This window comes from Sprattus sprattus (genome assembly GCF_963457725.1).
Source record: "Sprattus sprattus genome assembly, chromosome: 9".
Taxonomy (NCBI): Eukaryota; Metazoa; Chordata; class Actinopteri; order Clupeiformes; family Clupeidae; genus Sprattus; species Sprattus sprattus.
In genome coordinates this window covers 8,347,276-8,364,298 of record NC_137928.1, presented here as the reverse complement: position 1 = coordinate 8,364,298, position 17,023 = coordinate 8,347,276, and the positions used below count along the sequence as shown (strand labels likewise).

The following is a 17,023-nucleotide window of genomic DNA, read 5'->3' as shown; positions in this document are numbered from 1 at the left end:
TCTTTGTCTCACTCTCTTGTTGTGCTTTAACTTATATCCTCCATTTGATATATTTTGAGGGGATGTCTTATTTCCACACTCAAGCATGTCAAGTCTTAATCAGTTTAAAACGCATTTACTGTAAAAAAAACCTGTATATGTTGACAATGTATGTCCTGTACATTAAAGATACATAGGAAAAAACATGGCTAGAGCCATGCTGACCACTATAGGTAGAGAGAGGGGGCAAATTAAGATCTTTTGGTAAATTCTGTAGATAAAGATGTATTAGCGAGATGTCCTGTTGTATAAAGTGTATGACCTTTTACAATCCCCTACAATGATGAGCAGTGGTTGCAGTTCAGCAGCAGGCTGTGTGAGGTTATGAAAGTGTAAGCAATTGCTAAAGGTTGGCCTTCCCATCACCCAATTCACTAGCTTGCCATTTTGGTGTATGCACAATGTAATTCCCAAGAGTATTTTGTAATAGCTCGTTCTATAGAATGAATACAGCATAATTATTTAATTATTTTCTACAATGTGATAATATTTGTTTGTAAACTTTTTTTCTCTTTTTTTCTAAATAATAATGCCATCTGTTGTTCTGTATGTGCTCACTTTTGTTTATATTTCATCATGAAATAAGATAAAAGCTTTTTTTTTTTTTTTGCTAAATAGTTTTATTTTCTTATCAACACAAATGAAGTACTGTAGAACAATAGTAGGTTATTTTTCATGGTAACTCGTATTCATAAAAGTTGTCCTGTCTTTACTAAGATGTCAAATGCCTTGAATTTTTAGTTGGTCCCCATGATTGTTCCACGCACCAAGGGGCTGGCTATTTTAAGCTCATTTTGAATGCAGGCTCTTGAAGCTCGTGGCAAAGAGATGTCATGGGTAAACTTTGTTCTATGGCCATTTATAAGCAATGATATTGAGTCATTATGTGCTAAAGCTTTTTTGTAAATACTTTCATAATTAGTGCCCTCAGGTCTACTGAAGAAAGGGGCCATTGTGCATATGACTTAACGCTAGCCAGAGGCTACAGTTTCTTTTTTTCAGTTTTTGCTTATTTGTTTTATTTGTTTTTGACAATTGTTTTGCGACCATAAACACAATAGAACATATTTACCATAAGAGAAAGATGTCAAGTCTATGGAAATATTGAAAATGCATTTTAAAAGCAAATCACAAATATTTTGATGTTTACATGTAGAAATCTTCAGCTCCCCTTGGATTGGCCAGTTGACATGACAGGATTTATTCTCAGGCCCAATGATAAAGTGGTCATTGAAACCTCAGTCTACCGTAGTGTTTCGTTTCCAGATAAATATATGCATTTATGTCTTTTTTTTTTACAAGGGGCTAATGATGTGACCACAGAAATATATTAGTGTAATCAAAAGAATCTTCTTTGGGGATCTTCTTGTTGTCTAATTGATCAGGTTTTGTTTGACCTTTTTCCAACATTTGTTTCTGGCACAAAAGAAGCTGTTTTACTTTCATGGTTTTCCATGCATGACAACTCTAAATGTTGTCTGTAAGCCCGGTTGTTGAATATTTCATGTGTAAAAACACAGTCCGCATATCATCATCTTATCTCTGACCATTGCAGAGAAACAAAAAAATTAAACCTTTTATGTTCAGACTGTATCATCTGAAGATTCACATCAAGGTCATGTACTGTATGACCTTTAATCCATTCAGTCACTGTAGGTTTTCGACCTTGTTTCTGTTTAAGCATGTTTTCCATTTCTATTGTTTTATTGGCTGGGAACCTTTTTGGTCCAAAATACACAAGGCTCCCAAATGTTGTATGCCACTAGAAAAATGTGAGGGCTGATGAAAATACACTTTCACTTTTTTTTACCGGAGTGTGTTATATATTATACAGTGCTTCCTACATTTAAAATACATATTATTTGACATGAAAAAAAAAATCAGCTTCTATTTTTACCTACTTTTTCTCCCTCAGTGAATGCATGGATCACCTTTCTTTCTTATTCACTTCATGGAATAGAGTATTGATCATATGTGTGTGTGTGTGTGTATGCGTGTGGGTGTGTGTGTGTTTTGAAATGATAATGAAAAGGCTATGTATGCAAAACCTTGACCAAAAGTCTAATAAATTATGACATGTTAAAAATGGGATTTTGCCTAATGATTTTTATTCACTGTTATCAATCAGTGTCACATATTTAAAGCAGTTATTTGGCACATGAATGCACAGATTTTGTGAATCGGTCAATTTTACATGTCATTTTGTCAGTTAAACATGTAAAAGGAGCTGACCACATTTAATTTTAATTTTAATAATGGTTTGGAAATCACGCACCTTGAAATGATATACAATATTTTGTAATGGACATTGGAAATGGAAGTGAATTCTACATTGTGATGTGTCATAAGTTGCCTGTTCTCAGAATTTTGATTTGAGGTGTTCCTCAGCAATTAAAAACACACAAATATTCACATTACCCATAATAATGCCTTTCAAGGACTAGAAGGATTACTAAAATATTTCTACTCTACACCACATGGGGGCAGTAAACTGCCTTTGGGACCAAATCCATCATTAAACCATGCCATGACCTTTGGCTAGAATAGCTGAAGCATCACTCCACCATCTAATTCATCCACTCAAACTTACAAAGCTACAACACTGTATATCTTGCTATGTTGTAAATGCCTAACCAGATACATACAAACAACACTCGGTTAAACCCTAACTGTTATCAGATGACTTATGTTTCAAAAACCTTTCTGCATCAATAAGTGGTTGCTTCAACATCTGCGCGCTTTGCCAGCTGTGTGTAGGCGTTTGTTTGGGTATCATCTGCAGTTTGAGCCTGTGCTAATGTTGCCCTGTTTGTACAAATAGTAGTGTCCGATCCCTTGTGCTAACTTAGATGTAAATGTTCAACTACTTCTGCAAAAAAGGGACCAGCTCTGTTAATGCTCACCTCTGTCATTTCTTTATAGCACATAACAAAGCCCTGTTACAACATTTAAATGGGCGCATGACTGAACAGCCCTGGGAAGCCTAATTAACATTAAACGCCTGAGTAACTGGCTAGATATCCTGCATGCACAGACATTTGTCCTTTTCTGTAACGGTTCTTGCAGAAGCAGTAACAAGTAGCAAAGCAATTCTTTTTGACTGACCACTTCATAATTTTCACCAGAACATGTTCACATTGTGAACCCCCTCGAAAACGAGATGGTACATCTCAAGGGATTAATCCAGAATTTCCCCTCTCCATAAATGTATTTTTTATTTATTTATTTTAAACAGGAGCTCTAGGGGGTTAGACAAGTGATCTGGCATGGCATAAAGGTCCCACCATGGGGCCACCAGATTGCAAGAGGGACACAAAGATAGCCATCACAAAACCTTTCAAAAGGCCACTGCCAATTATGTTCTTCAACACAGAAGCCAACTGTGGGCCAATAGCTGTTACATAAAATCAGGGGTTAGCTGGTGAGTGGCCAGCCATCAACAGACCCAGCGGGAACTGAAGAATGTCAGGAAACAAACCCACAAAGGGGTCCAGTTTTTGCATGCAGCACACTAAGCAGAGATTTTATATCTGGAGTGTAGATTGGGCAAACATCAGGCCATTTGTTAGGGTAACAAGAGGACACCCTGCAAGTGTTCTAGCATTTGAATTCAAACAACACAATTGCTTGAGTGTTTACCTTTGTTTAAAACACAATTAACCAAATGGCTGAGTTTTTGCCGAAGACACTCAGGATACATTCGAGGGGCGGGGGGGTAGGGAGTCTCACTTCTGAGGATGATGTCTTCTTCTGTTGTGTTAGAGTCACTGACCGGGAAAAAGCTGTCAGTTGAATGTTCCTTGCCTTGCATGTTTGCATGTATTGTACACCATCATTTAAGGTTTTAGTATATACACCTTTTCTCAGTGTAAGCCTGGTAGATCAGAGCTGCCTTCTGATCCGAATGAAACACAAAAGCCTAGTTCCAGCTTGCTGAGATGCGACCTCTGACCCTCCGGATGTTGGCAATAACAGACTGCATGCATCACTACATTGGCATGATAACAAATGTTTGCTTCTTATTTGACCAGAGGTACAGTAGAAACGTGTTGGACTGGGCTACTGCTCAAAAACTGACAATGTAGTGTCATCTATTTCTATCACAGTAGTGTAATGCCCTTGAACTGGTGGATAAGAATAGTAAAACATGGTTCACTGGTTCAAAAATGCTGTTTTGGATCTAGACAAAATCCCTAAGGGTGCCTCATGAAATCAGTGAGGATTAGCTCCCTAACAGATCAATATCCAACACATACTTTAATTGAGGATGCACAATATCAGTGTATGGGTGCTACACACCCTTATGCAACTCTGTAGAGCTGGGCCTGTAAAAATTTAATCCAATTAAATTCAATTTTTTTTAAATAGCGTAAAAAAAATACAATTGTCTCATGGCGCTATGTGGTGCATAACCAACCACACAGTAATCTTTTAATGTGGCACAAGAGATCGTACTGATCGTGCATCATCCAGTCTCTTTTAATCATTACACTAAACAACTATTTGGGTTCATTCAGAGCAAAATACTGGATCAGTGCAAATGTATGATTAACTGAAAACATCACAAAACAGGGTCTGCTGTGAAGCAGTCAGTCATATTGATGTGGTCAAATGTAACTGGTGTCAGACATTGGCTGTTTGAGAACCATGAATAGAATAATGGCACTGATAGTTCAGAAGGATGTGACTGGTCTTCTTTCATCTCTGAAAGCTGAGGTGTGACATTAGCACTTGACGTGAACGTGACATGTTAGATCAGTGGTTCTTAACCTGGGTTCGATCGAACCCCAGGGGTTCGTTGAGCCACTCTCAGGGGTCAAGACACACACAGTATAGCCCGGTTCACACTAGCAATGTCGTTTTGAAGAAATCATATTTTATTTTTCAAATTACGAAGGATTCGGCGAATGCACTGATGAAGCTTGCAGGGTTCAGTACCTCCAAAAAGGTTAAGAACCACTGTATTAGATATTCAAAGAACCTTTTTCCAGTGGTTTCCCCTCTCAATGTATACTATATGTTGTAAATGCCAGTCTCTACTTTTACAGTGACTGCTATGACCTTTATTTTGGAAAGAATGCTTTGGGACACTTCGGGCCAACAGGGCCATACATTGTTGGCCCTTGGAAAAATCTCCACAACAGTCTAAATATCAAAAATCTGTACTGCCTGGTTCGTTCCAGGGTCCATGTCCAACACTTTGTCATCAGAAACCTTCAGGGTCCTATACCACTATCTTGCTGCTCAATGCTCGGCTCATACAAACAACTATTTTGTACCCTTAACCAAAGTTTAATATGAAGCATTTTAATATCAGACATTAGCTATCAGTCATTGAGTTTAAATCATGTTTGAGGGGTTAGAGTTCAAAGCTTTCTAAAGAAAGTTGAAGGATACATACGTGACAGGCTGTGAGTGCGAACCAATTCTGCTCTGTCTGTCTCTATCTAGGGTTGTCTAAGGTTGATAACCAATGTTTGTTCTTTCTTTTAAACTGTCTCTAGGCAACTATCACTTAGGTGATTTTGATTCTTCGTAACGAGGTTATTCAAGTTCAGATAAATCTCTTGCATTTTTCCGTTCCCTTTGTTGTCGCTGGGAGGAAGGCTGTTTTAGGGATTATGTTAATACTCCTTTCATCAGATTGTCTCCACCTTCCACAGTTAAGGCCATAATTTTTTCTCATTTTCCTTAAATTTGATTTGTTTCATTTGTACACTGAAAACTCTAGCACCCTTTAATTACAAAAAACTATTCTAGAACAGCTATTCTAGAACATCAAATATGTGACATTCTTTTGTAACCTCAACATTTTTAGAGAGTGGACAGCCATGTTTTGCAGCATTAAATGATCTGGGGATCTGTGAATACAATTTAAGGAGGTTCTGCTTCACTGTGGAATTATCAACAATAAAACGATAATAAATGCCTTGCTATTGATAAAATGTTACTGTTGTCCTCATTTTCATATGGATAACGACCTCTGATAGCTTACGTTGTAGAGTGTGATAATGGCTGTTCAAAGGTCAAGTATTTTGTCAATAGGGATAGCACCAAATGACATGGACTCCTGAATGGTCTAAATACAAACAAAATCATGTGTAGTCAAATTTGGGAAACTATGCATGTTTAGCACTGATCACAGTCAATGACAAAAGAGCGTTGTAATGATAATATTGCAATGAAAAATAAAGTAAATAATTCAATTGAATGTGACAAGAGTAAAAATGAGTCTGTTCAATGCATAAAAAAAACTCTGTCTACACACAGGAGAATAACTTCTGTATCTCAATACTCTTACATTTATTTATTTTTATTCTCATTTTAGGCAGTGAAATTAACAAATGTTTCGTTTAAAGCCAGCCCATTTGTCATCAAGACCCAGAGCAGCTGCCTGTGTTGCCCAGTATGAGGTGCTGGGGGGAGGGGGTGGTGAAAACATGTCAAATGTAATCTACACAACGAGCCACTTCACAGGTAAAAGTGGATGAAGTGGCCCAACAAAGGCTCGAATATCTCAAGGGGGGTAGAGTGAGCCGTTATCAGCATGGGGGTTAACAAGAGCACCACGGGAGGAGAATTAGTTTGAAATGACAATAGGTGGAGGAGAGTTTGAACCAGTGGGGGAGAGAGAACTGGGGGGATTCACGTGATCCTGCAGACCAGTTGTTGATGATAATTGTGTCTTACTATCTCAAGAAATGATGAAAAGTCTCATTCTAGACTTCTCATGGCTCTAGGATCTATACAATTGAATCCTTCAACCCTACACCTAGTCCTTTTTGCACTATTCTTTTCTTTTACTTTCTTTGATTTCACTCACTCTATCATATTCAATTCTCTCAGCTATCTGGAACTTAAAACTATGTTGTGTGTGTATGTGTCTTTTTTGAAAAAGTGTAAATCACTATGGATAAATGTGTTATCCCAACGAATGGATGCAAAAGTGAATCTACTCAAGTGCTAGTTATTACAGTTGCAGACTAAGAAATCATAAGAAATGAACAGTTATGTCGACGTTAGGCTGATCTCAAAAGTTAAGCCTAATTTATGCTCAGCGCAAGCGCAGGCGCAAGAGGCCCGTGCGAGCCCCTTTGTATCTTACGTGCTGACGTGCTACGTCTAAAACTGAGTATATATCGGCCTTCAAGAAGCATGCTAACCTGAGCATGTGAGACACTTCCCAGTATTAGGTCTATTTTTGACCTCAAACAAACTCAATTGAATTGGTCTGCAGTGCAGTTCATCTTGAAAAGAGGGCAAAGAGAGTGACAGAGACATGGAGAATGCTTAAAAGATTAGAGAAGCACCCACTGTGGTAACTGTTATACAAGAGCGTTGCTGAGGGACCCCCAAGAAGAAGCAAGGCTAAAAAAGTTCTAGAGAAGTACTAATAAAATTACATATAATTCCGAAGACAATGTCCCTATTTCACTTATACATGGCTGTGGTTTGAACTGAAAGTGGGCCATGTTTGCAACAAGCAAACTACAACTTTGGGCAGCAGGCCAAGGCATCTTTGACCCTACCTGAATCTGTATTCAGATTTTTTTATTTTATTTTATAAGTGAGCCTCCCTCTGCTCATAGCTTGTCCTGCATCTCTCCTCAAGAGCATTTTCTGACTTGAATCAGGGTGGTTAAAACAGAAAAAACATACTTTGAGATTGTGTAAGTTAATCAGGGTTGTTGATGGCATTCTCTGCGTGCCTATCTCCCGCACTCAGTAACCTTGTTGACTGCATTCGATGGAAATGCGGGGAGGAGATCACTTCCTGACAGAACAAATAGATGTGTGGCATATCTCCACGTTGCATGCGTTTTAGCCATAAAAGGATATCTTACAGTAAACTGCGTCCTAAAAACAAGCAGTCGTTGCTAAAGGAATGTAATGAATTTATTAATAATGTTGATATGATGGGATCAACTCAATATCCCTTTATTGTAATGACAAATTAAAGGTTCTTTAAACTAACAAAATTATGCCTTCTGGCATCATCAAGACTATGACATAAACTGTATGTATTTTAGGATGGAGGAAAAGCTTGGTTATGTCCCAGGGCATTTATATAATGAATAGAGCACCAGCATACAGATCCATTCTATATCCCTATACGGCAATGATGCCACTAAGCAAAGTCCATTAATTGGGAACAGCTCAACATCGACCCTTTGCCCAGTTATCTCAGTACACACAGATTGGCATCAGTTTTAATGGCTCGCTATAACGGGTTGTTCCGTAGAGATTACAACATTCCAACTTTATTGCTGCAAGCCTGGACCCACTGCCCTCTCTGTGAGGGCTTATCAGGTACAGCTGAGGAGAATGAATGATCACACACAGAACAGACAGTCAACCAGCATCATCAGCGATTGAGTCATATGCCTGATTGCAATAACTTGTCATACCATTCAATAGATTCAATCAATCTAATATCAAACTTACTGCAACTTCAAGTTACAAACATTGCAATGTTCTCTTACAGGAAAACCCTGAAGCAGAACAAAGAGGTTAAATCTCATTCAATTTCTAATCCTGATCTGGAGACTCTCCCGGCTGTAAAATGTCTCTGATGCTAATGTCAACCCATCTTCCACAAGAGGGGGGTCCTCGGTGCCAATGTCTCTTATTGAATGCGCCCCATAGCCTGTCTCCGTCTGATTGAGTCAGCCCTTTTGTCTTCTTGCCCTCCTTTCATGTGCGTCTCTTCAGAGCGCAGCTCTGGCTCGTCTCCGCTAGGTGGGACAGTCGAAGGGTTACCCTTTGGTGTGAATAATCTCACTGTCTGCTGAAATCTCTTTCACTCAGGTCTCCTCAGTTTGGTACCCCCTACGTTGGCTTGCCAAGGATATCATTTAAATGTGAAGAATAAATGATAAGATTGCAGTCCTGTTTGTTTGAGTAGTTTGCTGTTCTGTTTTTATTCTGCTGGTGCTGTTGGAGAGGAAATTAGGATACTTCACATCACATATGTTTGAGTGTGTCATTTGGTCTTTGAGTGCGTGTCTGCGTAGCTGTCCAATACCACATGTTTGTCTGTGTGTGTGTGTGTGTGTGTGTGTGTGTGTGTGTGTGTGTGTGTGTGTGTGTGTGTGTGTGTGTCTGTGTGTGTGTGTGTGTGTGTGTGTGTGTGTGTGTGTGTGTGTGTGTGTGTGTGTGTGTGTGTGTGTGTGTGTGTGTGTGTGTGTGTGTGTGTGAATATGTGCCTTATATCTTTGTCTCTTCATGAAAGTAATACTGAGAAGTCAGAAAATTAAACTGAAATAGAAAATTCAGCCAAAGTTTAGGCCTACTCTGATTTGAATTAGTCTGCACCACAAAGATGCAATCATCCAGTGCTCTAAAGAAACTGGGAATTTTCTTCACACTAAATCCAATGGGTTTATCAATCAATGAGCGCTGCTGGTCAGTACTTATTGAATTAATATTTGTTGCACAAACCAAAGGTTGGCCAATGAAATTGTTGAAAACACATTCACATATTTCAACTAAAACCAACTCAACTGGGATGAACGATTACTTGAATAAATGTCACACAAAGAAGTTTATTATGGTACGTGTGCAAGGCACCATCTGGGAGAAACTGGTCCTTTTCATGAACAATGACCACATTTTTGCGTGTGTGTGTGTGTGTCTCTCTCTCTTTTGACGTGTGGGTGTATTTTTGAATAGCACCATTGCTGACTTTGCTCCCATCCACTCAGCAAGTGACCATTGTACCCAACTCCTCCCATGATCCCAGCATGGGGCTGAGGTTCACCTCCACAGAGGCAAACTCACACCCTCAACCTACCCCCTCCCTTCCCCCCAAACCACTATAAAAAGTAGCCACCTCTGCTTGGTTCTTCAGTCTCTGCAAGACCAACCACCTACAGGTAAGAGGGAACTTGCTCTTAGTTCCAAAGGGCTTTGGCTGCTGATTTCTTACTTGTGTTACATGCTTGAGAATGTTTAAGGGGAAAAGAGGACGGTTTGTGGATTCAGATTCTTGACTTAACTGGATTTCACTGTTTTCACACGGGTGAAATTTGACTTACTAAGATGAAGAAGAGTAACCACATCTACTTTTTTTAGACCTAACATAGTGTGATTTCCATTGCTTTCATTGTTAGTGAAGTCTTTTGACAATAACTTTTGGTCTTAATTTACATCTTTGGAATTACAAGTTCAAACACAGTCTTTTTAAATTGGGTCTGTTTGCTTGTGGCTACTGGATACTACCTAAAATGTCAAGATTATAACATCAAGGTTGTTATTTATTACCTGTGATCGGAGAGTGTTGTGTGTATCACCAACACTATAATACTGACAAGGGCCTCTTGATCTTGAGGGGATAGCGGATCAAGCCACGGTCAAAGATAAATCACTATGTAGAGCTCTGTAACTCCACTGAAAACCACTCCACTGAAAATCTAATCCTGGTCAGATTACGGGTCTTTCCTGAGGTTAGCATATGCTCAAGAGATCATTGTGTGAAGCACAAAAAGCTCATACAATTTAAAAGTTTGTATTATCATGGCGAGATATTTGAATTTGACCATTCATTACAGACAGCCAAGTTAGACCAGTTAAGCAATGAGGTCATAGGTAGAAGAGATAGTTTAGCATTGTTTAACATCATATACATCACATACATAATTTCAAATCTCTCTTTGCCCTTCTTTTTTACAGAATCACCATGAAATTCGTGGCACTCGCACTAACCATCCTGCTTGTGGCAGCAGGTGAGTTTTGGTTGAAGACACACACTTACTTCCTCACCCAGAGAATCTCATTCTTCTTTTTCTCGTTCCTTAGCCAATAGCTAGAAGACCAGGAACCAGGCTCACCTTTTTCTATTTTTTTTCCTCCTATCCAGGCGCTCAGGCCCGCATGCTGGCCGATGCCCCAGCCCAACTTGATCATGTGAGGTCCGCAGTCATGGTGTACCTGACCCAGGTGAAGGAGACCGCCCAGAAGGCTCTGACCCACCTTGACGACACCGAGTACAAGGACTACAAGTGAGTTAAAAACTCCAGTATTTCTCTCATGCTTGTAATAGTCTGTATTAAAAAAACTAATTTAGACAACCTGAGTGTTTGGATTATACTCATCTAAATCATGTCCTTTCCCCCACTTCCCTTCTGATTTCTCCTTATTCAGGATGAAGATCTCTCAGAGCCTTGACGATATGCTGACTCACATGCAGGCTGCCCAGACCAAGGTGGCTCCCTTCACCGATGCCTTCGCCAGCCAGGTCATGGAAGCCACCTCCGGCATCCGTGCCTCCGTGCACGCTGACATCGAGGATCTGCGCAAGACCCTGGAGCCCAAACGCGAGGAGCTGAGAGCAGTCCTGGAGAAGCACATCGCCGAGTACCGCGAAAAACTGGAGCCCATCGTGACCGAGTACACCGCCAATCACAAGAAGGACATGGAAGCCCTCAGAGCCAAGATGGAGCCCGTTGTGGAGGAGCTGCGCGCCAAGGTGCAGGCCAACGTTGAGGAGACCAAGTCCAAGCTGGTGCCAATCATCGAGGCTGTGCGTGCCAAGCTGACCGAACGCCTGGAGGAGATGAAGACCATGGCCACCCCCTTCGTTGATGAGTACAGGGAGCAGCTGATGACAGCTGTGGCCGGCCTGAAGGAACAGATGGGCAAGAGCGACGGTCTGGGTGAGGAGCTGAAGACCAAGCTGATGGACGTCTACGCCACCCTCAGCAAGGCTGTCCAGAAGGCATAAGTCTGTCCCCCTCTTTGACGACACATATGACAACACCTCACTCCTTCTGTTCTTCTCTCCCATTCCTCCACGCTCACTCACAACACACACCCACCCACCCACGCACTTCCCCCTTGTGACAAGGGCTAATGCAATGCCATGGCTGGACACTTTGCTTCCTAACACCCGAGCAGCCTAACACACACACACACACATCCATCGTGTGGGATGATTGCACAGCTGCAAGCACGCAGAAAGATGAAGCCAACGTATTCATCGAAACTAAAACCCATGAAATGCTTGAATATTCTGTCATGCTGCTGCTTGTTAGAAAAAAATAGTGTTTTAACACTGTCTGTTCAATAAAATCCAGACTGTTTCATACTACTCATTCTACTGTTTCAAGAGCATCATTTCATTATTATATCAGCCACTATGAATTTGGGTTCAAGTCAACAATGTTTTCACTTATAAAATCAAGCAAAAGTTAGCATGCAACAACCAAGTATAAATTAAATCAAAGGGATCAAATAAGAACAGTTAAAATATTTTCAGAAAACACAACTTACAACCAAAGCGAAGGAATACTACATATAATATAATGCTGTTGTCATTGCTCATAATTAAAAGCTTTTTCAAACTATCAAATTTTCAATCACATCCAAGGTGGAAAGTATTGAAATGATCTATTAAAATCCTAGAGAGCAGCCTCATAAGAATAAAGCCATAGTGGTAAAGCCCCCCCCCCCCCCCCCTCCCCCCCTGCTGGGTTTCCCCTTTGTTCTTAAAGTAGAAAGCAGAATAGGGATGGCAATTTAGAAGGAATAATGTAAGTTGGTGCCACACTGTGTAAGGCTTTATTTATGGTTAATTCAAAGTCTTAAAAGATTAAAATGTCATATCTAAGGATTGGAGCAATGTGGTCAAACTTCCTGAGTCTGTTTGGTTCCTAAGCAGCAGTGTTTTGTGCCAACTGCCAATTACTGGAAGACACAGCAGGACACCAGGCCAGTGCAGTACAATCAACTACAGCTGAGGTCACAAAAACATGGGCATATCTCACCAAGATAGCACGTTTATGCTGTGGGATGCAATGTTAGCCTAGCCGTGATAAACCTACTCTGTACTCTGTACTCTGCACAGATTATCAAGAGTGTTAATCTTGTCTTTCTTAGATTAAACCACATTCACTAATTTAACTGCTGGCTGCTTAGCTATGTACCCCATATGGGAGACAGGGTAGGATGAGCAACTGGGTAAGTTGACCCACCACCTGTATCTGGGCAACCACACACAATTTATTTGTTGTGTAACCCTAAATGAAGTCTACCTTGTCCATTATCATCTTGCTGTTGAAGAAAAGAACAATCTGGATGAAGTGGAAAGGATGTTTTTTTCACAAAAATATTTTGCCTGTCCACAGTCATATATTATTTGTCAAAGTTAAGGTTTTTTTCTCTTCTGTTTTCCCCCCCCACAGATTTTTGGTCTGTGTTTTCATATACTTAGACCGATCCAAATTAAACTTGGGGTGATTGTAGCGCCGCATGACTGATATGGAATATAAGGCTTGTGTCTTTAGGTGGGCGCATCCCTACACACACATACTGAACTCCTACTTTAGTGACGTCAGCATTATAAACATCTGTCTGTGTGTTTGTGTAACTTTAGGGACGGACTGAAGCAGGTGTTTGTCATCGTGGTTTGAGCCACCTTCAAGCCCTCAGCTGCCTTATCAACTAGATATGTGACCATTGTAACCAGCGGGCAAGGTTCACTGCCACAAGAACACTGCCCCCCCCCCCCCCCCCCCCCCCCGAGGACAGCATATCAGGCAGGGATTTTCCCAATGACCCTCTGAGTCTACAGGATCCGCGTCACTAACAGGTATGATTGCAGCTGGTCAGCCTAAATTACAGAGAGCTTTAGATTTGGATGTGTGTTTTTTTATTTATTTAGATTGGGTTGAAGGTTTAGACTTTGGACTTTAGATCATGAGTGATGGTTGATTTGCCTCTGGTTTATTTTCTGAAAGACTTTTCAGCATTGCAGGACAATAGTCATTTTTATGTCATAAAACATCCTGCTCTGAGAGGGATTTTATGAATAACATGCTCGTCTGACAAGCTTCCGTGTCATCCTCGAATAATACCTCAAGAGCAACTTTATCTCAGACCTTTAACAGCACCATCATCTTCACTTCAACCAAGTCTTCTGTGCGTCAGCTGGCTCTGTTAAGCGATTACAGGTTGAGATCCAAGCTAATCATCTTATCCAGAGACAGGTTTACCTGTGAGCAGATTCTCCCCGCCAATACAAGACTAACTTCTAGGGGAAAAGCCCTGTGGGTCTGAAGGGATTGTGGATTAAGTGGTGGCTGAAGACAAATCTCTCTGTGGAGATGGCGTAACTCTTTTTAGCACCCTCTAATCCTGATTACCGGCACTCATAATAGGTTAGCTGCATCTGCTGAACAGAATGTCCTATCCTCTAAGGAAATCCAAAATGTGTGATTCAGAACTGTAGGTTTCTGTTTTGTCCATGCCAAAAATAGTTCTCAGAATTTGCACCGATGATTAAGGAATAAACATGAACACGTGTAGGTTAATCTACAACACATAGAATACCACAATAGAAGGCAGTGCAGAAATGATACTCTAAGTATACACACTCTCTCTCTCTCTCTCTCTTTGAATAAACTTAATTTGTGTATAGATCCTTCCTAATAAAGCGCTACATTCATATCAACATGTTTCATCACCAATTACGCAAATAAAATGTACGATTGTGAATCAATCTTGCAGCTTGGAAATTGGATTGCTAAAGTCTTCACCAAAACTATTTTTAGTTTACCAAGACCAAAGAGATAGTAAGTCTAATCAAGATGGGGAAACAAGTGTGAGATAGGACAGCATCAGTTGTCATGTATATGTGTAGTTAGGGAAAGATATGGATATTTATGAAAATCTGTGAACTAATTACTTACCAATAGATTTTTTTACCATGTATTCTTACAGGTGTCTAGAGACACCACACAATTTATCCACGGCCAAATCTCATGGGAATCTCCTGGACAGCCTGTCAAAGTTGGGGTGCCCAGAAGGTCTGTGTAAAAATCGGAACCCGACAGATTGAAAAGAAGGATGCAGAATGGGTCATAACTTTTGAAGTTAACTGCATACAGAGACAAATTAACACATTTTCCCATACAATATTGACCCAGTGAACACAAATAACGGGTTATTTTTGTCATTTGACCACATTTTAATTGTGTTTTTGGTCAAAAACAACAAAAAATTGCCTAAAATGTGTAAAAATTCAACTGTCTTTTCATTATTTCAAGTTTTACTGTGTGCTTTTTCACCACTTGCTCTTCATTTCTTCATTGAATTCTTCATTCTTCATTTCTTCAGTGAATTTGATTATTTTATTGGGTTGTTAGGTGAAAAAATGCCCCAAAGTTAACCTTTTTAACCCTTTAATGCCCTAGACTGCAACCCGGAAAAATGATAAAACTCTCAGAATGTGGGATAACATTTGAAGTTAACCGCATACAGACACAAATTAAAACATTTTCCCATACAGTAATGACTCAAGGAATGAAATTAAGTATTTATTTTTTGACTTTTGATGATGTGGGTTTATTGAACAATAACAAATAGAACATCTATAATCAGTTCATCGTAGCATCAATTCTCATCTCATCCAGTGTCCTCAAACTCTACTGTATCTCCCTCAGTGCTGTAAACTTCAGGATGGTTGATATTCTGACAAGAGGTACCATGGCAGTTCCTGCACACAGAAAAGCACTTTACCCCTTGCTTTTTACAGCTGCACCTGAGGGTGTCACATTCCCCTGCACAGCTGCAACTGACAAATCTCAAAAGATAGTGTGGTGCAATTGGATCGGTGGTCGGCACTGGCTCATAACCTTGCTGCCCCTTTGTCCATCCATACTGAAGGACATCCAATGTCGGACTTTCCAGCACTAGCCAGTCTCGGGTCTGAAGATATGCTCGCAGTGAGTGCTGGGCTGCAGCTCCAGTAGTTGGAGGCAGTTTCTCTGGGTTGATTCTCCCTGCTGCGGCCCGCTTGCTGAAGATCTCAAAACGTAAGTCTTCTAAATTTCGGAATCTGTTGCCGCAGAAAATGAACGTGAACAGTTTGCAGCCAGCTTTGACAATATCACTTTTCTCAGCTCTGATGTCAAGGAAAACATCCATGGCCTCCTCTGCTTGGTTGGTATTGCAAAGCTTCTTTAGCAAAGTTGGCTTACTATATCCTGAAATTGCAGACACCGTGTCACAGCCAGAGAAGCTGTGCAAGAACACTATGTACTTCAGATACCTCTCTGGTAGGGCTTTTCTGATCTGGTCCATGCTGTACAATGTGTCTTTCACTGTTGTGAGGAAATATGGGTGTTTTGCCTTGTGATGTAGTAACATGGCCATGACCTCAGACCTGACCTCCACCAAAGAATTTATTGCCTCCTGTAGTGCAATAGAAACAATCGATGTGTCTGCATGGATCCCCGGAGCATTGTTGAACATGTATATCCTCCTGTTGGAAGGTCTCTGCAAGGAGCAAAATGAGCTGTGATTTGTTCTGTTGGTTATCAAGGAACTTTTCCCGTGGCACAACATTGTTTAGGTCTTTCCGAATCGTAATGTCACAACATGCTTTTTTTGTCCTTCTCAGATGGTCATGGTCTTTGGTGGAGCTTTTGGAGTAGTCCGGTGGTGCTGTCTACTAGGGATGGGAATCTTCACCATCAAGGCGATACGATACACATCTCGATACACTACCAACGATTCGATACATTCACGATTCATGGAATTACCAGTGATAAGATACGATACGATTCTCCTACCTCCTGCGATACAGTACGATCTAATTTTAAAACAATGCGGTCCAGTGCAATACGATACGATACGATACAATACGATGCGATACGATGCGAAGAAAAGTACACCATGGAATACATAGTTCAAGTTATGGCACTTGAAGCATTAAAGCTGGCTGTGCCTTTTATTTTGAAACAAAGGAAGTACAACTTAGAGAGTAATTCATTGTAGGTCTCTGGAACTTTAGGATACAAGTGTAACCTTTAACAAAAATTCAGATTTCTCTTTAGTGCATGTTGTAGAACAATTTAAGCCCTACACAAAGACATGTTTTCCAGTTAAGCCTTTAAAAGTGCTTTACGTTTAGATAGATAGATAGATAGATAGATGGATACTTTATTGATCCCGAAGGAAATTAAGGTCATCCAGTAGCTTACAC

The 17,023-nt window shown here is 40.3% G+C and overlaps 1 protein-coding gene across 1 annotated transcript; it reads left to right on the top strand.

Moving 5' to 3' along the window:
• Positions 1 to 10,717: 10,717 nt before the first annotated feature.
• On the top strand, positions 10,718 to 11,761 carry LOC308370593 (apolipoprotein A-I-like; the record flags this gene model as incomplete). Its single annotated transcript, XM_080845272.1, has 3 exons — positions 10,718 to 10,763; positions 10,898 to 11,039; positions 11,182 to 11,761. The coding sequence occupies 3 exons, from the start codon at positions 10,718 to 10,720 to the stop codon at positions 11,759 to 11,761; spliced, it is 768 nt and encodes a 255-aa protein (XP_080701398.1).
• Between the last annotated feature and the right edge of the window lie 5,262 nt (positions 11,762 to 17,023).